Source organism: Coregonus lavaretus (assembly GCF_964263955.1).
Source record: "Coregonus lavaretus genome assembly, chromosome: 5".
Taxonomy (NCBI): domain Eukaryota; kingdom Metazoa; phylum Chordata; class Actinopteri; order Salmoniformes; family Salmonidae; genus Coregonus; species Coregonus lavaretus.
In genome coordinates this window covers 46,904,725-46,924,107 of record NC_139992.1, presented here as the reverse complement: position 1 = coordinate 46,924,107, position 19,383 = coordinate 46,904,725, and the positions used below count along the sequence as shown (strand labels likewise).

The window sequence follows — 19,383 nt, the reverse complement described above, 5'->3', positions numbered from 1 at the left end:
GCCATTTCATGTCCTTAAACCAGAGAGTTGCTAATTCAAGCTCTTCAGACCAGTGTATACCAAGGCTTCTTTGCTCTCTATGTCAAACAGTGAGGGGATGACCGGTGGCAAAATGAAAGTGGTGGGCCATCTCTCCCGAGCGGCGGAGGCCAAACGGTGGGTGGCAGAGGGCCAGGACATGCTGTACTCCATGACCCAGATGGAGGCCTGCACCCAGGACGTCCAGCAGAGAGACCGCAGCATCCTGGGGCCACTGTCCCTCTTCTTCCAGTCCAGCCCCGAGGGAGAGAAGAGGGCAGGTGTGTGGGGACCTAAAGCAGGTGGAGGGAAGACAGCCAGGAGTCTTGTGTGAGGTGCTGTTGTTGATCCTTGATTGTATGCATGAGGCCTTTGAGTTATTTGAATCAACAAAATGATGTGTATTTGCCACTGAAATTCTAAAACTAGGCCTATTCATCTACAGGGCTGACCTGAAAACACAAACAGGGTCTCGATCTACATAGGCTATTTTCTCTATCCACATGCCCCACACATCTTTTAATGGAGGTGATACAGGAGAATGAAAGGTATGCGACGTCCTGGGTGTGTTGTTCCTCCCAGACAGGGTCCAGGAGGAGAGGCCAGTGTCCCCGTCGGTGTCAGAGGGGGTGAAGACCAACCCCACCTCCCTGGCCGACATGTGTCAGCAGCTGCAGCACAGGATCCAGGAGCATTCCGTGCTCCACTCCACCCCTGTGGAGGATCAGCAAGCTCTGGTGAGGCACTCCTTTAGGATCCAGTATACACTCTCTCTCTCTCCTAAGCATCTACTAAATGGATGGATGGTTGGATAGATAGATGGATGGAACACTGACACACACACACATACCCCTCCCCCCAAGGCGGTGGTGATGACGTCAGAGCTGGGCCTGATCTGGCAGGACCTGAAGGGGCTGATGGATGAGCCCACGCTGAACCAGGAGGAGAATAGGCAGCTGCAGGCGGAGACGTGCCAGGAGGTGCTCCGCATCTGCCAGGAGCTCTACCTCAACTACCTCCACCTGCTGGACAGGCTGAGGCGCCGCGCCGTCTTCAGCGACCAGGTCAACCGCAGCCGCCTGGGAGCCTAGATGGCCATAGACTGCACCAGCCTGTGAGTGACTGGCGAGCAGGGTTTCCCCTAGCTCGATTATTTCCTAGGTGGGACGCAAAGGTCCTCAAATCAACATCTCTAGCTTCTTTAACCAAGATTTACAATTGAAACCAATGGTAGCCAAATTCTTATAGGCGAACTTGCCATCTAAGCTCGTTACTTGAATTATCGATCACCCACCTTTTGTCGATGAAAGCAAACTCACCAAGCAGCTGTAAATACAATTGATTGTTGTTATTGTTCTCGTTATTGCTAACGGTTATTCTTTCTACGCAGTTTAAACGTCCACTCGATCAGACGCAGTGTAGCGGCAGGGATCAAGGCTACGCGGAGAGCCCGGCTGAGCGCTGAGAGACCCAGAGCTGCCGGGCGCGACCTGAAGGGGGCGATGGAGACACCCGCAGCGCTGCCACGCAAACTGGACTTCAGTCTGACTCTGCAGGCCAAGGCTGGCTGCAAGAAGAGCATTGCCATCAGACATGGCAAAAACCTTATGGAGAGGGACCTCCGAGAGGTGAGAGACAGAGGAAGAGAGAGGGAGAGTGTGTGTTGTGTGTGGTTGGGTCGGTGGGTTTGTGGGTGTGTCTGTCTGTCTTTGTGCGGTACCTACATCTTTCTGTGTGTGTGTGTCTCCATGCGTGTGAATGTGTGTGTACACTTGCTTCTCTGCTGTTCTGGTGTGTTTGTCTGTGTGTGGTAAAGCGACAGGGAGCTGAGATGTTCCCATCTCTCTCCCTGTCTGTCTGTCAGATGACTGAAAAGATGGGAGACATGGACCTGGAGCATGTCTATGACCTGATGCCCTGCCACCTGGAGCTGATCACCAACAAAGGCTTGCTATCTCTATCTTTCACTCTCTCTCTCTTTCTCTCTCTCTCTTTCTCTCTCTCTCTCTTTCTCTCTCTTTCTCTCTCTCTCTTTCTCTCTCTCTCTCTTTCTGTCTCTCTTTCTGTCTCTTCTGTCTCTCTGTCTCTCTTTCTCTTACACAGACGGGCACACACACATAGTCAAGTACACTTGTGACAATGATAAACAATTGTTTGTTAGTTGTACTAGTAGTAGTGATATATGTGTGTGTGTTTAGGTGCAGCACGGGCCAGCTTGGCCAATGTTTCACAAGCAGACGAGGAACCCAGCATGTATTACCATGGCTACACCAGACTAAAGGTATTCACACCCACTACAACTGGTCCCTGAAGATATGCATACAGGATGGTCATTATTTACAAGTCATAACTTGTATAACTCATAATTATATATGTGTAACTTATTTTATAAGTTATAGCTTATTTAGTTATTTTTATGAGTTATATTTTATGGAGTTATTATTGTGGGCACCCAGGGGTGTAGTTCCATGCCAGACCTGCAGAGGGAGTCTCTCCTGGAGGAGCTGGAGATGGAGGCCCTGCCTTCCAGACCCCAGTCCCCCCTGGTGCTGCTGGCCACTGGGCCATGCTCCAGCCTCGAGAAGCCCATTGACCTTGCCCACGACCTCAGGAGGTGTGTGTGGGCGGGAGTGTGTGTGTGTATGTTTGTGCTTATGTGTGTATATGTATTTTTGTGCTTGTCTGTGTGTGTGTATGTATCTAGGTTGCTACAGGACAGAGTGATTGTGGATCAGGCCGTGACAGACCATGACGCAGACCTCCCTCCTCTGATCAAGGCCCTGACGTGGAGACGCTCCACCAAACTACAACAGCTCACACACACCCTGCAGGTAGGGAACACACTCTGCAGGTAGGGAACACACTGCAGGTAGGGAACACACCCTGCAGGTAGGGAACACACTCTGCAGGTAGGGAACACACTCTGCAGGTAGGGTACACACTGCAGGTAGGGAACACACTCTGCAGGTAGGGAACACACTCTGTAGGTAGGGAACACACTCTGCAGGTAGGGAACACACTCTGCAGGTAGGGAACACACTCTGCAGGTAGGGAACACACTCTGTAGGTAGGGAACACACTCTGCAGGTAGGGAACACACTCTGTAGGTAGGGAACACACTCTGCAGGTAGGGAACACACTCTGCAGGTAGGGAACACACTCTGCAGGTAGGGAACACACTGCAGGTAGGGAACACACCCTGCAGGTAGGGAACACACTCTGCAGGTAGGGAACACATTCTGCAGGTATGGAACACACTCTGCAGGTAGGGAACACACACCTCTGCATTTGTACAAATAGCACCAAACAATGCTAAAGTAGGTTAACCTTGCTGCCTGGTCTGTCATTGACTTTTGACTATGCAACTTGCATAATTACACTTCCAAATCCCTCTCTATTTTTGTCCACTTCCAGAAACAGGAGAAGGAGAAGGAGGAGAAGAGGGAGAGGTGCAGGGTGCCACTGGAGGAACCGGAACACCCCCAGGGAGCTGTGGTGAACGCGGCCCTGTCCCACGGCTCTCTAGCCCGCACGGCCGCAGCCCGCATCTCAGACAGGGTTCTCCGCGACACCATCAACATCCACACATACCCACCTGTTTACAACTACCTCACCAAAGAGGTGGGTCACAGAGGAGGCAGAGGGTAGTCATGTTATTATTACTACTCAGTGTGAGTGATGATGATGATTATACTGTTACTATCATTATGACCTCATCATGGTGGTCTGACCTCTCACTCACCAACTCTCTCTCTCTCTCTCTCTCTCTCTCTCTCTCTCTCTCTCTCTCTCTCTCTCTCTCTCTCTCTCTCTCTCTCTATCCTGTTCTCTCTCTCTCTATCCTGTTCTCTCTCTTTTTCTCTAAACAGCTTGAACTCTCCTCGATGGCTGGATCGTAACCTGTTTGCCGGGGAAGAAATAAAGGAAGTCTATAAGGAGTTATCCAAAAGTAAATCTACACTGTATCTCAACTTCGATGAGGTGAGATATACTCTTTTACATTGCCTGTTGAATTTATTTAATTCAGGAAGTATTGAAATTTCAATTCAAGAATGGAAAAATCCATTATTGAATTGGCAATTGTTGAACCAGAATTTCAATGAATTCCTTGAATTTAAATAGAATTGACCCCCAAATGATCTGTTCCTTTCCCCTATAGGACCCCATGATAGAGCCAGCCCTGACCAACATCAGATGGAGTCTGAAGAAGAAAAACCACCAGAGGTTCATCAACCCACAGCTGAAGAGACAGAACACCAACGCCATGTCCCACAGGTACTGTACCCTATGTCCCACTTGATTCAACACCTGAACACCACTTTAACACGCTCTCTCTCATAATACAATTACTTTGCTCAAAGAGAGCTGCAGCTCTCCCAAGGTAACTCAAAGTGTGTGTTCGTACGTCTGTGTGTGTGTGTGTGTTTCCAGAAAGAGGACCGAGATCCCAGAGGACCAGAAGAAACCGGAGGACCAGAACTCCCGGGCCTACACGGCCTGGCTGCAGTGGTGGAAGACTGACCTCTCAGTGGAGGACTACCTCCGATACATCACCAATCAGGTCAGAGGTCACACATTCTGTAGTTACAGGAAACAAATAGAAGAAGACATTCTAATTAATAGAAGGCAGGAAATGCATAAAATCGATTGATAACTAGAAGAAAATCAACTGGTTTTGTGTGCAAATAAATCTCAATAGACTTTTGAAATGGACCATAGGTTATGCATGTACATTATAGACAGGGCTTGACTTATTTCTCGTGTTTTGTTGTTGTTGTTTTTTAGCAGTTCTACATTTTTATATTGAATACTGTGCCCTGTTGGGTAGGGGTTGAAAGTTAAGCATTTCACTGTAATTATGCATGTGACAAATAAAACGTGAAACTTAAAATAGGTGCCGGTACTCATTTAGGGCTTGAGTACTGTTTATATTTAGGTGCTGGAACTTCGCAATATTTTCAGTCATTATTCTATGAGGTGCCTGACCTCAAGCAGTAGAAAAGTCAAGGTGCCAGTACTCAGTACCAGTGTTTTTCCGGGCCCAATTCAAGCACTGGATACATGTCCAGTTATTTACATGTCCAGTTATGTACATGTCCAGATATTTTAGTGGTATCAGAGAGTGATTGACTAGGACTTTGTCTGTGTAGGACTCTAACTACCTGTGGGCGGCATTCCACCTGTACGACAGTGGCGATAGTGAAGAGGACGAGAGGAGAAGGCTGCTCCAGCTACGACGAGACGAGAGGAAGAAGTCTGTCGGTCTTACTGTCTGTCTGTCTGTCTGTCTGTCTGTCTGTCTTACTGTCTGTCTTACTTTCTGTCTGTCTTACTGTCTGTCTTATTGTCTATCTGTCTTACTGTCTGTCTGTCTTACTGTCTGTCTGTCTTACTGTATATCTGTCTTACTGTATATCTGTCTTACTGTCTGTCTTACTGTCTATCTGTCTTATTGTCTGTCTTACTGTCTTAATGTTTGTCTTATTGTATATCTGTCTTACTGTCGGTCTTACTGTCTATCTGTCTTACTGTCTGTCTTATTGTCTATCTGTCTTACTGTCTGTCTGTCTTACTGTATATCTGTCTTACTGTCTGTCTTACTGTCTATCTGTCTTATTGTCTGTCTTACTGTCTTATTGTTTGTCTTACTGTCTATCTGTCTTAATGTTTGTCTTATTGTCTATCTGTCTATCTGTCTTACTGTCTGTCTTATTGTCTATCTGTCTTACTGTTTGTCTTACTGTCTATCTGTCTTACTGTCTGTCTGTCTTACTGTATATCTGTCTTACTGTCTATCTGTCTTACTGTATATCTGTCTTACTGTCTGTCTTACTGTCTATCTGTCTTAATGTTTGTCTTATTGTCTATCTGTCTTACTGTCTGTCTTATTGTCTATCTGTCTTACTGTCTATCTGTCTTACTGTTTGTCTTATTGTCTATCTGTCTTACTGTCTGTCTTACTGTCTATCTGTCTTACTGTCTTACTGTCTATCTGTCTTACTGTTTGTCTTATTGTCTATCTGTCTTACTGTCTGTCTGTCTTACTGTATATCTGTCTTACTGTCTGTCTTACTGTCTATCTGTCTTAATGTTTGTCTTATTGTCTATCTGTCTTACTGTCTATCTGTCTTACTGTCTATCTGTCTTACTGTCTGTCTGTCTTACTGTATATCTGTCTTACTGTCTATCTGTCTTACTGTCTATCTGTCTTAATGTTTGTCTTACTGTCTATCTGTCTTACTGTCTATCTGTCTTACTGTCTATCTGTCTTACTGTCTGTCTTACTGTCTATCTGTCTTACTGTCTGTCTGTCTTACTGTCTATCTGTCTTACTGTCTATCTGTCTTAATGTTTGTCTTACTGTCTATCTGTCTTACTGTCTATCTGTCTTACTGTTTGTCTTACTGTCTATCTGTCTTACTGTCTATCTGACTTACTGTCTGTCTGTCTTACTGTATATCTGTCTTACTGTCTATCTGTCTTACTGTCTATCTGTCTTAATGTTTGTCTTACTGTCTATCTGTCTTACTGTCTATATGTCTTACTGTCTATCTGTCTTACTGTCTATCTGTCTTACTGTCTATCTGTCTTACTGTCTATCTGTCTTATTGTTTGTCTTATTGTCTATCTGTCTTACTGTCTATCTGTCTTACTGTCTGTCTTACTGTCTATCTGTCTTACTGTCTGTCTGTCTTACTGTATATCTGTCTTACTGTCTATCTGTCTTACTGTCTATATGTCTTAATGTTTGTCTTATTGTCTATCTGTCTTACTGTCTGTCTTATTGTCTATCTGTCTTACTGTCTATCTGTCTTACTGTCTATCTGTCTTACTGTTTGTCTTATTGTCTCTGTCTTACTGTCTATCTGTCTTACTGTCTATCTGTCTTACTGTTTGTCTTATTGTCTATCTGTCTTACTCTCTGTCTTATTGTCTATCTGTCTGTCTGTCTTACTGTCTTACTGTCTGTCTTACTTTATGTCTGTCTTACTGTCTGTCTTATTGTCTATCTGTCTTACTCTCTGTCTGTCTTACTGTATATCTGTCTTACTGTCTGTCTTACTGTCTATCTGTCTTACTGTCTGTCTTACTGTCTTATTGTTTGTCTTATTGTATATCTGTCTTACTGTCTGTCTTATTGTCTTTCTGTCTTAATGTCTATCTGTCTTACTGTCTATCTGTCTTACTGTCTGTCTTACTGTCTATATGTCTTAATGTTTGTCTTATTGTCTATCTGTCTTACTGTCTATCTGTCTTACTGTCTGTCTTATTGTCTATCTGTCTTACTGTCTGTCTTACTGTCTATCTGTCTTACTGTATATCTGTCTATCTGTCTTACTGTCTATCTGTCTTACTGTCTGTCTTACTGTCTATCTGTCTTAATGTTTGTCTTATTGTCTATCTGTCTTACTGTCTGTCTTATTGTCTATCTGTCTTACTGTCTATCTGTCTTACTGTCTATCTGTCTTACTGTTTGTCTTATTGTCTATCTGTCTTACTGTCTATCTGTCTTACTGTCTGTCTTACTGTCTATCTGTCTTAATGTTTGTCTTATTGTCTATCTGTCTTACGGTCTGTCTTATTGTCTATCTGTCTTACTGTCTATCTGTCTTACTGTATTTCTGTCTTACTGTTTGTCTTATTGTCTATCTGTCTTACTGTCTGTCTTACTGTCTATCTGTCTTACTGTCTATCTGTCTTACTGTTTGTCTTATTGTCTATCTGTCTTACTGTGTCTTATTGTCTATCTGTCTTACTGTTTATCTGTCTTACTGTCTATCTGTCTTACGGTCTGTCTTACTGTCTGTCTGTCTTACTGTCTGTCTGTCTTACTGTCTGTCTTACTGTCTATCTGTCTTATTGTCTGTCTTACTGTGTATCTGTCTTACGGTCTGTCTTACTGTCTATCTGTCTTACGGTCTGTCTTACTGTCTGTCTGTCTTACTGTCTGTCTGTCTTACTGTCTGTCTGTCTTACTGTCTATCTGTCTTACTGTCTATCTGTCTTACTGTGTATCTGTCTGTCTTACTCACTGTCTTACTGTCTATCTGTCTTACTGTCTATCTTACTGTGTGTCTGTCTTACTGTCTGTCTTACTGTCTGTCTTACGGTCTGTCTTAATGTTCTATCTGTCTTACTATCTGTCTTACGGTCTGTCTTACTGTCTATCTGTCTTACTGTCTGTCTGCCTTACTGTCTGTCTGCCTTACTGTCTGTCGGTCTTACTGTCTATCTGTCTTACTGTCTATCTGTCTTACTTTCTGTCTTACTGTCTGTCTAACTGTCTGTCTTACTGTCTGTCTGTCTTACTGTCTGTACATTTTACTGTCTGTCTTACCGTCTATCTGTCTTACTGTCTATCTGTCTTACTGTCTGTCTTATTGTCTATCAGTCTTACTGTCTATCTGTCTTACTGTCTGTCTTACTGTCTGTCTAACTGTCTGTCTTACTGTCTATCTGTCTTACTGTTTATCTTACTGTCTGTCTGTATTACTGTCTGTATGTCTTACTGTCTGTCTTACCGTCTATCTGTCTTACTGTCTATCTGTCTTACTGTCTGTCTTATTGTCTATCAGTCTTACTGTCTATCTGTCTTACTGTCTGTCTTGCTGTCTGTCTAACTGTCTGTCTTACTGTCTATCTGTCTTACTGTCTATCTGTCTTACTGTTTATCTTACTGTCTGTCTGTCTTACTGTCTGTATGTCTTACTGTCTGTCTTACCGTCTATCTGTCTTACTGTCTATCTGTCTTACTGTCTGTCTTATTGTATATCAGTCTTACTGTCTATCTGTCTTACTGTCTGTCTTACTGTCTGTCTAACTGTCTGTCTTACTGTCTATCTGTCTTACTGTCTATCTGTCTTACTGTCTATCTGTCTTACTGTCTATTTGTCTTACTATCTATCTGTCTTACTGTCTGTCTTACTGTCTGTCTATCTTTCTGTCTATCTGTCTTACGGTCTGTCTTACTGTCTATCTGTCTTACTGTCTGTCTTATTGTCTATCAGTCTTACTGTCTATCTGTCTTACTGTCTATCTGTCTTACTGTCTGTCTTATTGTCTATCAGTCTTACTGTCTATCTGTCTTACTGTCTGTCTAACTGTCTGTCTTACTGTCTATCTGTCTTACTGTTTATCTTACTGTCTGTCTGTCTGTCTTACTGTCTGTATGTCTTACTGTCTGTCTTACCGTCTATCTGTCTTACCGTCTATCTGTCTTACTGTCTGTCTTATTGTCTATCAGTCTTACTGTCTATCTGTCTTACTGTCTGTCTAACTGTCTGTCTTACTGTCTATCTGTCTTACTGTTTATCTTACTGTCTGTCTGTCTTACTGTCTGTATGTCTTACTGTCTGTCTTACCGTCTATCTGTCTTACTGTCTATCTGTCTTACTGTCTGTCTTACTGTCTGTCTAACTGTCTGTCTGACTTACTGTCTATCTGTCTTACTGTCTATCTGTCTTACTGTTTATCTTACTGTCTGTCTGTCTTACTGTCTGTATGTCTTACTGTCTGTCTTACCGTCTATCTGTCTTACTGTCTATCTGTCTTACTGTCTGTCTTATTGTATATCAGTCTTACTGTCTATCTGTCTTACTGTCTGTCTTACTGTCTGTCTAACTGTCTATCTTACTGTCTATCTGTCTTACTGTCTATCTGTCTTGCTATCTATCTGTCTTACTGTCTGTCTTACTGTCTGTCTATCTTTCTGTCTATCTGTCTTACTATCTGTCTTACTGTCTGTCTGTCTTACTGTCTGTCTTACTGTCTATATGTCTTACTGTCTGTCTTACTGTCTCTGTCTTACTGTCCATCTGTCTTACTGTATATCTGTCTTACTGTCTTACTGTCTTTATGTCTTACTGTCTGTCTTACTGTCTGTCTGTCTGCCACACTATTTTCCTTCTTTTTTCCTTCTTTTTTTGTCATCATGTTTTTTACATTATGGGGACTGCGAGCAGCTAACAAATCAGTGTGTGTGTGTGGACAGGAGGCGGAGGCAGAAGATGGAGGCTCTAAAGGGTCAGAAGCAGGAGTACGTGACGGGGCTGTGGAACGTCAACGCGGTGCTGCTGGGGGGGCTGTGGAAGGAACCTGAACTGGAGGGTAACACACACACAGGCACATGCGCGCGCACACACACAAACGCACATTCGCACACACACACACACACTGTGACTTTTGACCATAGTAATGTAGTGAGTCATTCAAAAGCAGGATGTTCCAGTCAAGGATTGTGAAATAAAAGCTTAAAAAAGCAGTCCTGGTTTAGTAGGTAATGTCGTGGCTGTCATGGAAACATGACACTTTAGCTTTGTGACACATTGGTATTAAACCTGTTTCATAGCCTATTGTTTATAGACTAATAGGTAACCTATTGTCTGTTGGTTTTTTTACAGAGGAGGAAGAGAGCCCAGATGAAGAAATCACCAGCCCTAAACAGGTGTGTGTATGTGCGTGTCTTAGTACACAGATGATTTCGAAATGATTATTTGTCTTTTGTGAAGACGTGGCACTGGCCAGCTGAGCAAAGCCAGTAAATGGATACTGTAAATGGATACTATAAATGTACTGTAAATGGATACTATAAATGTCACGTAAATTGATATACAGCCATTGTAATACAGGTTTTATGTGTCATATAGACTGGGAGCCTTCGATCTGGGTAGTTCCCATCATCTCTCCTTCCTTGTCCCATTCCATCATCTCTCCTTCCTTGTCCCATTCCATCATCTCTACTACCTTGTCCCATTCCATCATCTCTACTTCCTTGTCCCAAGACATTAAATAGTAGGAACTAACCAGGATGTCACCAAGGTCTTCATTTTCTGTTTTCCCCATATTTTTTTATTGAGCAGCCCTCTTGGCCAGGTTTCCCTTGTAAAGGAAGTATTCTGACCTCAATGGGACTTCCTGGATGAATAAAGATTAAATAAAGAATTCATTATTTATTTTTTAAATAGTGCTCAATTCACCAATTCATACATGGTAAATTGGTTGAATTTAAATGAGTTGAATTGACCCAACCCTAGTACTCCATGTCTGTAAGAAGGCTCAATTCCAAATGAAACTCTAGCCCCTACCCCTAGAGTTTTGGAATGGGAAGGAAAGGTATTACTTAGCAACATGGTAACATCACCACATAGCCCTAAGGCCTCTGCTATTTTAGTGGAAATATTTCCCATATTTCTTACAGCTCAATTCCTTCAGATCTACGCAAAGGCTCATAACGGTTCGGGGCTGATTGGGCCCCGTTCCAAATCAAACTCTAGCTCCTACCCCTAGGGACTTTATGTAGACTTGAATTGAATAGGCCTTAGCAATATGGATACTATTTCCCCAAAACTGTTTATTCTACTAACTGTCCTCGCTCCCTGTCAGAAGGTCTATAGGAGGACAGTGACTGTGGGGAGCAGGCTGGAGAGGATCTGGACACTCCTCTGCCTACCCGACGCCCACAGACTGGACATGGCCATCAAGTACAGCTCCCACGAACGCAGGGACCAGCTGGAGAAGGTGTGCACAGTACACTGACACACACACACATACGATAACAAATACATACAAGTGAATGCACACTCACTGTACAAGTATCATGCCACCATCTATAGCAGGGCTGTCTAATTCTGGTCCTGGAGGGCCGAAACACTTCTGGTTTCTGTTTCTACCTGGTAGTTAATTGCACTCACCTGGTGTCCCAGGTCTGAATTAGTCCCTGATTGGAAGGAGAGGATGAAAACCAGAAGTGTTTGGACCCTCCAGGACCCACATTGAACAGCCCTGAAAGAGGTTAGTAGAGATGGTGGCATGATACTTGATGCTGTGCTCATATTACCTCACCATATCACCATAGAGACAGAGCTCACCATATCACCATAGAGACAGAGATCACATATTACCATAGAGACAGAGCTCACCATAAACCATAGACACAGAGCTCACCATATCACCATAGAGACAGAGCTCACCATATCACCATAGACACAGAGCTCACCATATACTAGCAAAATCTCTTCCATACCTGGAACAGAATTGTGTGAATATGTGTGTGTATTCATACATCCGCGTGTGTGTTTCTACATCTGTGTGTGTATTTCTACATCTGTGTGTGTGTGTGTGTGTGTGTGTATTTCTACATCCGTGTGTGTTTCCTCCCAGGCCACAGCAGCATGGGAGCGCGCTGCCCGTCTCATCCAGCAGAGGGAGTCTGTGCTGGCTCGTCTGGAGCTGTTTGAGAGGGAGGCTTCTGACCCCAACCGCTTCTTCCTGCAAGGTACTGCATAATATATATCTGCTCTGGGGTGAAGTTTCCCCTCTGTGCAGATATAGGATCAGCTGTACCTCCTACCAAACCCTAACCTTAACCATTAGTGGGGGAAATGCAAAACTGACCCAAGATCAGCGTCTAGGGGAAAGTTCACTCTACTCTGACATCCCTTACATCTCCTTACCATAGGAGGCTCCTGAGGGGAGGACAGCTCATAATAATGGCCAGAACGGAGCAAATGGAATGGCATCAAACACCTGGAACCATGTGATTGATGTATTTGATACCATTCCCCCCATTCCGCTCCAGCCATTACCACGAGCCCGTCCTCTCCAATTAAGGTGACGCCAACCTCCTGTGCTCCTTACAATATTATAACATATTGCTTTTACAGCATATTGTATTGAATAATATATTGTAAGTTGTTAAATATATCATCATATTATTATTGATATAAATAAAAGGCAGTTCATGAAATATCTAATGCCAGAGTACACCCTACTGGACAAAAAAATGAAAGCACCTGGTATTCCCAGGCAGTCTCCCATCCAAGTACTAACCAGGCCCAACCCTGTTTAGCTTCCGTGATCGGGCGTATTCAGGCTAGTATGGTCAAAGGTGAAGGAACATATATAAAGTACACTATATGAAGTGAATGTCTCTCGCTCTATCTTTGTCTCTTTTTTTCATTCTATCTTTCTTTCCTTCCTTACTTCCTTCCTCTCTCACTTTCTTTTTCTTTATCTTTCTTTCTTTCCTTCCTCTCTTTCTTTTCATTCTTTCATACCCCTCTCTCTCTCACTCTTTTTTTTCTTTCTCAGGCTACCGGGGCACCTCTCTAGCCAGGATGGATGAGTCCAAGCACCGGGGCAAACTCAACTCCCAGATCTGCTCTCTGGAGGAGGTGTTGTCTAAGATTCTACACCACATTACAGACAGCTTCCACGACACTGTCACCTACAAGGTGAGTCAGGCCAATGGGCCATACATCAGGGGTCTATTCATTAGTGTACAGCGTAGCAAAATGTTTCTCTCTCCCTCACTTCCTCTATTTCTCTTTCCCTCACTTTCTCTGTTTCTCTCTCCCTCACTTTCTCTGTTTCTCTCTCCCTCACTTTCTCTGTTTCTCTCTCCCTCACTTCCTCTATTTCTCTCTCTCTCACTTTCTCTGTTTCTCTCTCCCTCACTTTCTCTCTCCCTCACGTTCTCTGTTTCTTCCTCTGGCTGTGTCCGAAATCTGTCCTGTCTTGCCTACTACTTAATAAAACTACATAATGTGTACTAGTTGTATATTCTATTTAGAACATAATGTTTAGTAAAAACGTATGCTGTAAGCAACAAATATTGACATACTAGGCTCATACATACTGAGAAAACGCTATGGTGAGCTCTGTGTCATTTATGTGTTGTTCGTTCATTTTGGTACAACCTGTCCCCCTTATCTGATTATCCCCAATAACCAGAACTTTTCAACTCATCATCAAGTCCTTCATTGGTTTACATTTAAGTAATTTAGCAGACGCTCTTATCCAGAGCGACTTACAGTTAGTGAGTGCATACATTTTCGTACTGGCCCCCCGTGGGAATCGAACCCACAACCCTGGTGTTGCAAACGCCATGCTCTACCAACTGAGCTACAGAGGGCCTTTAATCAGGTGTATTAGTATTGGGCTAGAACAAAAGCCTGCACCCCAAAACTCTGGTGTAGCCAGACATAACTAAGCAGTTTCCTCACAGCCGTGTTTTCAACTGTCACTCTCTCTCTCTAGGGGAGGCCATACGGGGAGAAGATGCGCTGGGACCGCATCGAGATGCTCTACTGGCTGCAGCAGGAGCGCAGGGTCCAGGCTCTGGAGAGGGTGGTGGAGGGGAGAGGCTCTCTCCCCACCAGACTGCCCCCCCTCAACCCCAACCTTCAGCTGTACCCGGGCACCCACCCCACCCCCCAAGGACACACCCCGACCCTCAGCCAGAGACCCCACCCTCATACACACCCACAGCCGCTCCAACATAACCCAGCCGAGCTCAGTGTATCCAGTATAAGTTTGAACGTTGTAAGCAAATGAATAAAATGCTTGGGAAATTGTTTGTATGCACTGCTTGGAAGGAAATATTATATTTGATCATTGTTATGTATTCATATTATGTATAATGTATTATCATTATCACTTGTCAAGTAAATGTATGAACATGATTGGATAATATATATATACAGTATGCACAACTAGTAGGTTCATATGACATTGGCAACATTTGATATGGTCAATATATTGTCAATAATTTATATTATTTTGTTCTGAGTGTGGCAGAAACATGCAATGCTAAGTGCCATGACACAAGGCACGATGTTTGCTCTATCAGTCTATTTAGGGCCACTGTTAAGTGTCTTATCAGAATTACGAAGTCTAATACCAAAGATACTGTGCTAGTACTGCAGGCGTGTACAATAAACAACAAAGCTGTCACTTATCACTAGGCAGCATGCTCCCATCTGCCCAGTTACAATCAACGGTGCATTATCACACCCTCTCACGTGAGCGCGAGACGCCACCGCATTGGTCATTTCAGACCGGGGAAGTTGTTTCAGTTGTAATTCAGGAAGAACCCTACTCATTTCAAAAATAGGTTGGGATTTTTTGTCAAAATTACATTCTTTTTTTAAAGGAAATTATTATAATCCTGAGCACTATCGAGTGTGGATAGCGAACAAATAGATTCACGTGAGTAGTGGTATTTCCTTTGTTTCATTTCCTTACAACTTGGGCAGGTCTTATTAGGAGGGAAGTGTGTGACACCTTCAGTTTAAAAGTGTTGTTCCTATCTGTTGTTTTTATAAACATAAAATGTTTGTCTGCTTGTGAAAATAATAAACGTAAAAATAGCGTTTGTAATGCATACTATATAGCCTACTACAGACAGCTGCTGTGTGGTTTTGGGAATGTCGGCTAGTTACAATGTGCTGTGTCCCACAGATGTCAAATTAGACAGTAACGTTATAGCTAACTACCAAGTGCACAGTTAGCTAGTTATACGCCAGTCAGCTACTGTATTTTATATATAGTTAGTAAAAAAGATATAACTTTAAAATAACTTGTAACCTGACTGACTGACAAAACCCTACAATCAATGTTCACTCTAGAGAGGACATTTGCTAGGTAACTTCCTAACGTTGAATCATCGCAATATCTGGCAAGTCAGTGTACGCAGACTGAATGGAGGGGATGGATAACGAAAGTACACTCAATTCTTGTTTTTATGTTACAAATTAGATGGTGAGGTCAGTCAAAGACTCTTATTCCATTCTCAACCACAGTCATGGAGAAAAAAGTCACCTGTCCCCCTTACGAAAAAAGATTGCAGTCAGAGTGCAGTATAACTGCAGTATGCTGCAAATATTGCCTCCAAAATATCACAGTCGACCGCAGTTACTGCACTTTTACTGAAGTTTCAAAACTGCAATCTTTTTCAAAGTATTTCATGGTGCTGTAGTATGACAAGGAACGCCTTTCTACTGTATATCCACCTTATCAGTTTCCACTGAGTCAAACTAAGAGGCAGCAGTGCTAGTAGTAATACTGTCCTTGCTCTGGTCCACGGTGTTATGTGCAGCTTGAGCCTCCTTCAACAGATTATTGTTCAAGAAGGCTCAAGCCACAGGTAGCACCCTGGATCAGAGCTAGTACTGCCCATACTACATCCATCCATGCAACTTCCTTTCCCCGCAGTTCCCATCACCTGCCAATCAATCACTATTCCAGCCCAGCCGCCCAACCTGTGTGGGAGAGGCTGTATGTGTGGTTGGACCAGGTCCGGCCCGTTGGCATGGCGATGATGGAGGAAGGGGCGCGGAGCTGCCTGCTTCAATCACGCTCCAACCTGGAGCAGGACATCAGGGCCTCCTACCTGATGGATCACATGATCAGCGATGGCGTGCTGACGGGGGACGAGGAGGAGAGGATCAGGAGTAAGGTGGGGTGAGGAGGTGGGGGAGTACAGTAGCACCCTTTTCATACACTTTCCTATGTCCATAGTGGTGATTAAGTGTATAAAGGTGTTTGTTTGGAATCGGGCCCACAACCAACTTTCACATTACTGAGCCGAGCCAAGCTGAGCTGAGCCAAGGCGACCGCACTGTGCTGGCTCAGGTAGTTTTTGTTCACATTGACCTTTCCAGCATGTTTCCAGCAACTATTGGGCTCCCGAGTGGCGCAGTGGTCTAAGGCACTGCATCTCAGTGCTTGAGGCATCACTACAGACCCCCTGGTTCGATTCCAGGCTGTATCACAACCGGCCCATAGTCCCATGGTCCAGCGTCGTCTGGGTTTGCCCGGTGTAGGCCATCATTTTAAATAAGAATTTGTTCTTAACTGACTTGCCTAGTTAAGCAAAGGTAAAATAAAAAAAACATAAAATATGCTGGATGCGTAACCAGGCCAGCTCAGTACAGCTTGGCTCGGCTCTGTAGTGGGAAAACCTCATAAGAGAGAAAGCGAAAGAGACGGAGAGGAGAGAGGTAAAGTCAGAGAGATTGCAGGGCTTTTTAAACACTTACCACTACGGACATCTGAAAGGACTGCATCGGTGTAAGAAAAGCAATAAAATAGTTTCAAAATTCACGTTGTCTCTCTCCATCGTCCAGCCCACCAGGAGAGAGCAGGCTGCGGCCCTGCTGGAGCTGCTCCTGAGGAAGGATAACCAGGCCTACATCTCCTTCTACAACGCCCTGGTCCGCGAGAGCTACGGAGACCTGGCCAGCCTGCTCCACAACAGCCTGCCCCTGGTCTCCCCAGAGGCCGAGAAGAGCTTCTCAGACGCGGGCACCCACTATGGTGAGCTGCCCCCCAGGGTGGAGGATGGAGAATACCAGGAGACTAGGACAGTCTAAGATGTGCCCTCCTTTTCTGATACAGGGAAAGAATATGCAGGGTTCTGTGTGTGTGTGTGTCTGTGTGGGTATCTATGTGTATGTGAGCGCACCTCTCTGTCTCTCTGCTGTGTTTGACACCTCTGTTTATTCCATTGGCAACATACTGCATATATATAATGACGTCTTTGCTGTATTCCCCTGTTCCAGTCCAGACGGTGCTGAGTGAGGGCGGTGTGCCCCAGAGACCCGTGGTGTTTGTGAGCCGGCCAGCCCTGGTGAACCGGGTCAGGGAGAAGCTCTACCGATTGCAGAAGGAGCCCGGCTGGGTCACTGTGTTCGGCATGGCCGGCTCTGGCAAGTCTGTCTTGGCTGCGGAGGCAGTCCGAGACCACGCACTCATCACAGGTAGGAGGCTCCGGGGTGAAGTTTCCCCTAGTTACAGACCTAGGATCAGTTTTCCCTCCCCCATTCCTAACCAAACCCATTAATGGGGAAAATGTAAAACTGACCCAAGATACATTTCAGGAGGGGGGTTAATACATGTGGAGGAGGCTCTTTTTCTCTCTGTCTGCATTCACTTTCTCTCTGTTTTTTCTCTGTTCGTTATCGCATTGGTCTCTTGACTGTACTCTCTCTCCGTCTGTCTCTCTCTCTGTCTCTCACTCACTCTCTCTCACACACACACACACACACACTGGTCCTTCTGACACTCTCCCCCCAGAGTGTTTTCCAGGAGGAGTCCACTGGCTGTCCATAGGCCAGCTGGACCGGGCTGACCTGCTGGTGAGGATCCAGTCGCTGTGTTTCCGCCTGGAGCAGCAGTGCCAGGAGCAAGACCCCTCGTCCTCCCTCCACCGGCCTCCTGGCTCTCTGGAGGAGGCCAAGGAGCGCCTACGCTTCCTCATGCTCCGTCGTTACCCCAGGTCAGTCCCCCAGGGTTGAAGTGTATTATTTTGTTGCACGGTTGCATTACGCCATTCTTATGAACGTTCTCTTGTGGACTGGTGGCCAACTTTTTAAGTTGGTCCATTCCTTCTACACGGAGGCTGTTAATGATGAGGAGAACGTTCAGTTGGACCTCATAGAAGTTTCAGCTCTGGAGTGACTAGCATGGAAGCCATGATCAGAGGGGTATATTGTGTTTATTGTATGCCATTAATTCCATTCCAATTCATGTCAATTGATTTAGATGTGTGTGTGTCCAGGTCGTTGCTGATACTGGATGACATCTGGGACAGCTCGGTGCTCAAGGCCTTTGACATCCAGTGTCGAGTACTGCTCACCACCCGAGACAGAAGCCTAGCCGACTGTGTCAGTGGTGTGTATGAATAATAACACTGATATTAATACTAATATTACTACAGTACTACTGATAATGATGACTTCATTTATAGAACAAACATTACGCTCAATGCACCTGCTCAAACTGTGCATATGTGTTTGTGCACTCATGCGTTTGTGTGTGTGTGTGTGTGTGTCCAGGTTCTAAGTCTGAGGTGGCAGTGGAGAGTGGTCTGGAGGAGGATCAGGCCTTGGAGATCCTCGCCCTGTATGTCAACGGGAAACCCCAGAGACTCCCAGAACAGGCCCGCAGCATTGTCAGAGAGTGCAAAGGTACATGCACGCACACACACACACACACACACATATGGAGCGATAGTGTCAACAGAAATTGTATTGATTTAAATGAAAGGTTGAATAAATGAAAGGTTTACAATAAAATGTCAATTTATTTCACATATTCAAGGGAAATATAGTATTACATTTTCTTATGAATGATTTGGGAAGTATTATGTAGTGTGACCAAAAACATTGATAGAAATAATGAACAGATCATAAATAGAGAACAAGATAACTAGCTAATTAAACATCAAATAAAACAGCAACATGGCGTACTGTAATAGTATGGATAGAATATACTACATTATACAACGGGTGGGTCTAATCCTGCTGATTGGTTAAAACCGCATTCCAGCCGGTGTCTATTCCACAAGTTACCACCCGCTAAATCTATGACGTTAAAATGCTTATTTTACACTGCTCCATCTGACTGCGACTCCACTGTCTCATCAGCCCAGCCAGGCAATTTATAAACTTGATCTCGACTATAAAAAAGCATCTAGACATTATCTCACATTTCTTTTAGACTAACATTTAGTTTTCAACAGCGGATATTTGTATAAACCTTGCTGTCTGTCTCTCCGACATTTGCAACATTGTTTCCATATTC

General features: G+C 44.3%; 2 protein-coding genes across 2 annotated transcripts in view; both read left to right on the top strand.

The window, feature by feature from the left end:
• Positions 1-112: 112 nt before the first annotated feature.
• On the top strand, positions 113-14,352 carry LOC311129286 (coiled-coil domain-containing protein 87-like; the record flags this gene model as incomplete). Its single annotated transcript, XM_084161572.1, has 19 exons — positions 113-299; positions 601-755; positions 882-1,095; positions 1,441-1,646; positions 1,883-1,964; positions 2,217-2,299; positions 2,475-2,632; positions 2,723-2,849; positions 3,433-3,662; positions 3,888-3,999; positions 4,178-4,293; positions 4,450-4,579; positions 5,169-5,272; positions 10,010-10,125; positions 10,419-10,462; positions 11,401-11,535; positions 12,178-12,292; positions 13,108-13,250; positions 14,056-14,352. The coding sequence occupies 19 exons, from the start codon at positions 113-115 to the stop codon at positions 14,350-14,352; spliced, it is 2,754 nt and encodes a 917-aa protein (XP_084017698.1).
• Positions 14,353-14,853: 501 nt separating this feature from the next.
• apaf1 (apoptotic peptidase activating factor 1) overlaps positions 14,854-19,383 on the top strand; it is a 68,660-nt gene continuing 64,130 nt past the window's right edge. The window contains exons 1-7 of the mRNA XM_084161953.1: positions 14,854-15,006; positions 16,012-16,255; positions 16,926-17,115; positions 17,361-17,558; positions 17,875-18,076; positions 18,359-18,471; positions 18,636-18,767. Coding sequence (XP_084018079.1) covers positions 16,109-16,255; positions 16,926-17,115; positions 17,361-17,558; positions 17,875-18,076; positions 18,359-18,471; positions 18,636-18,767 — 982 coding nt within the window. The 5' untranslated portion in view covers positions 14,854-15,006; positions 16,012-16,108. The remainder of the gene's footprint in view (positions 15,007-16,011; positions 16,256-16,925; positions 17,116-17,360; positions 17,559-17,874; positions 18,077-18,358; positions 18,472-18,635; positions 18,768-19,383) is intronic.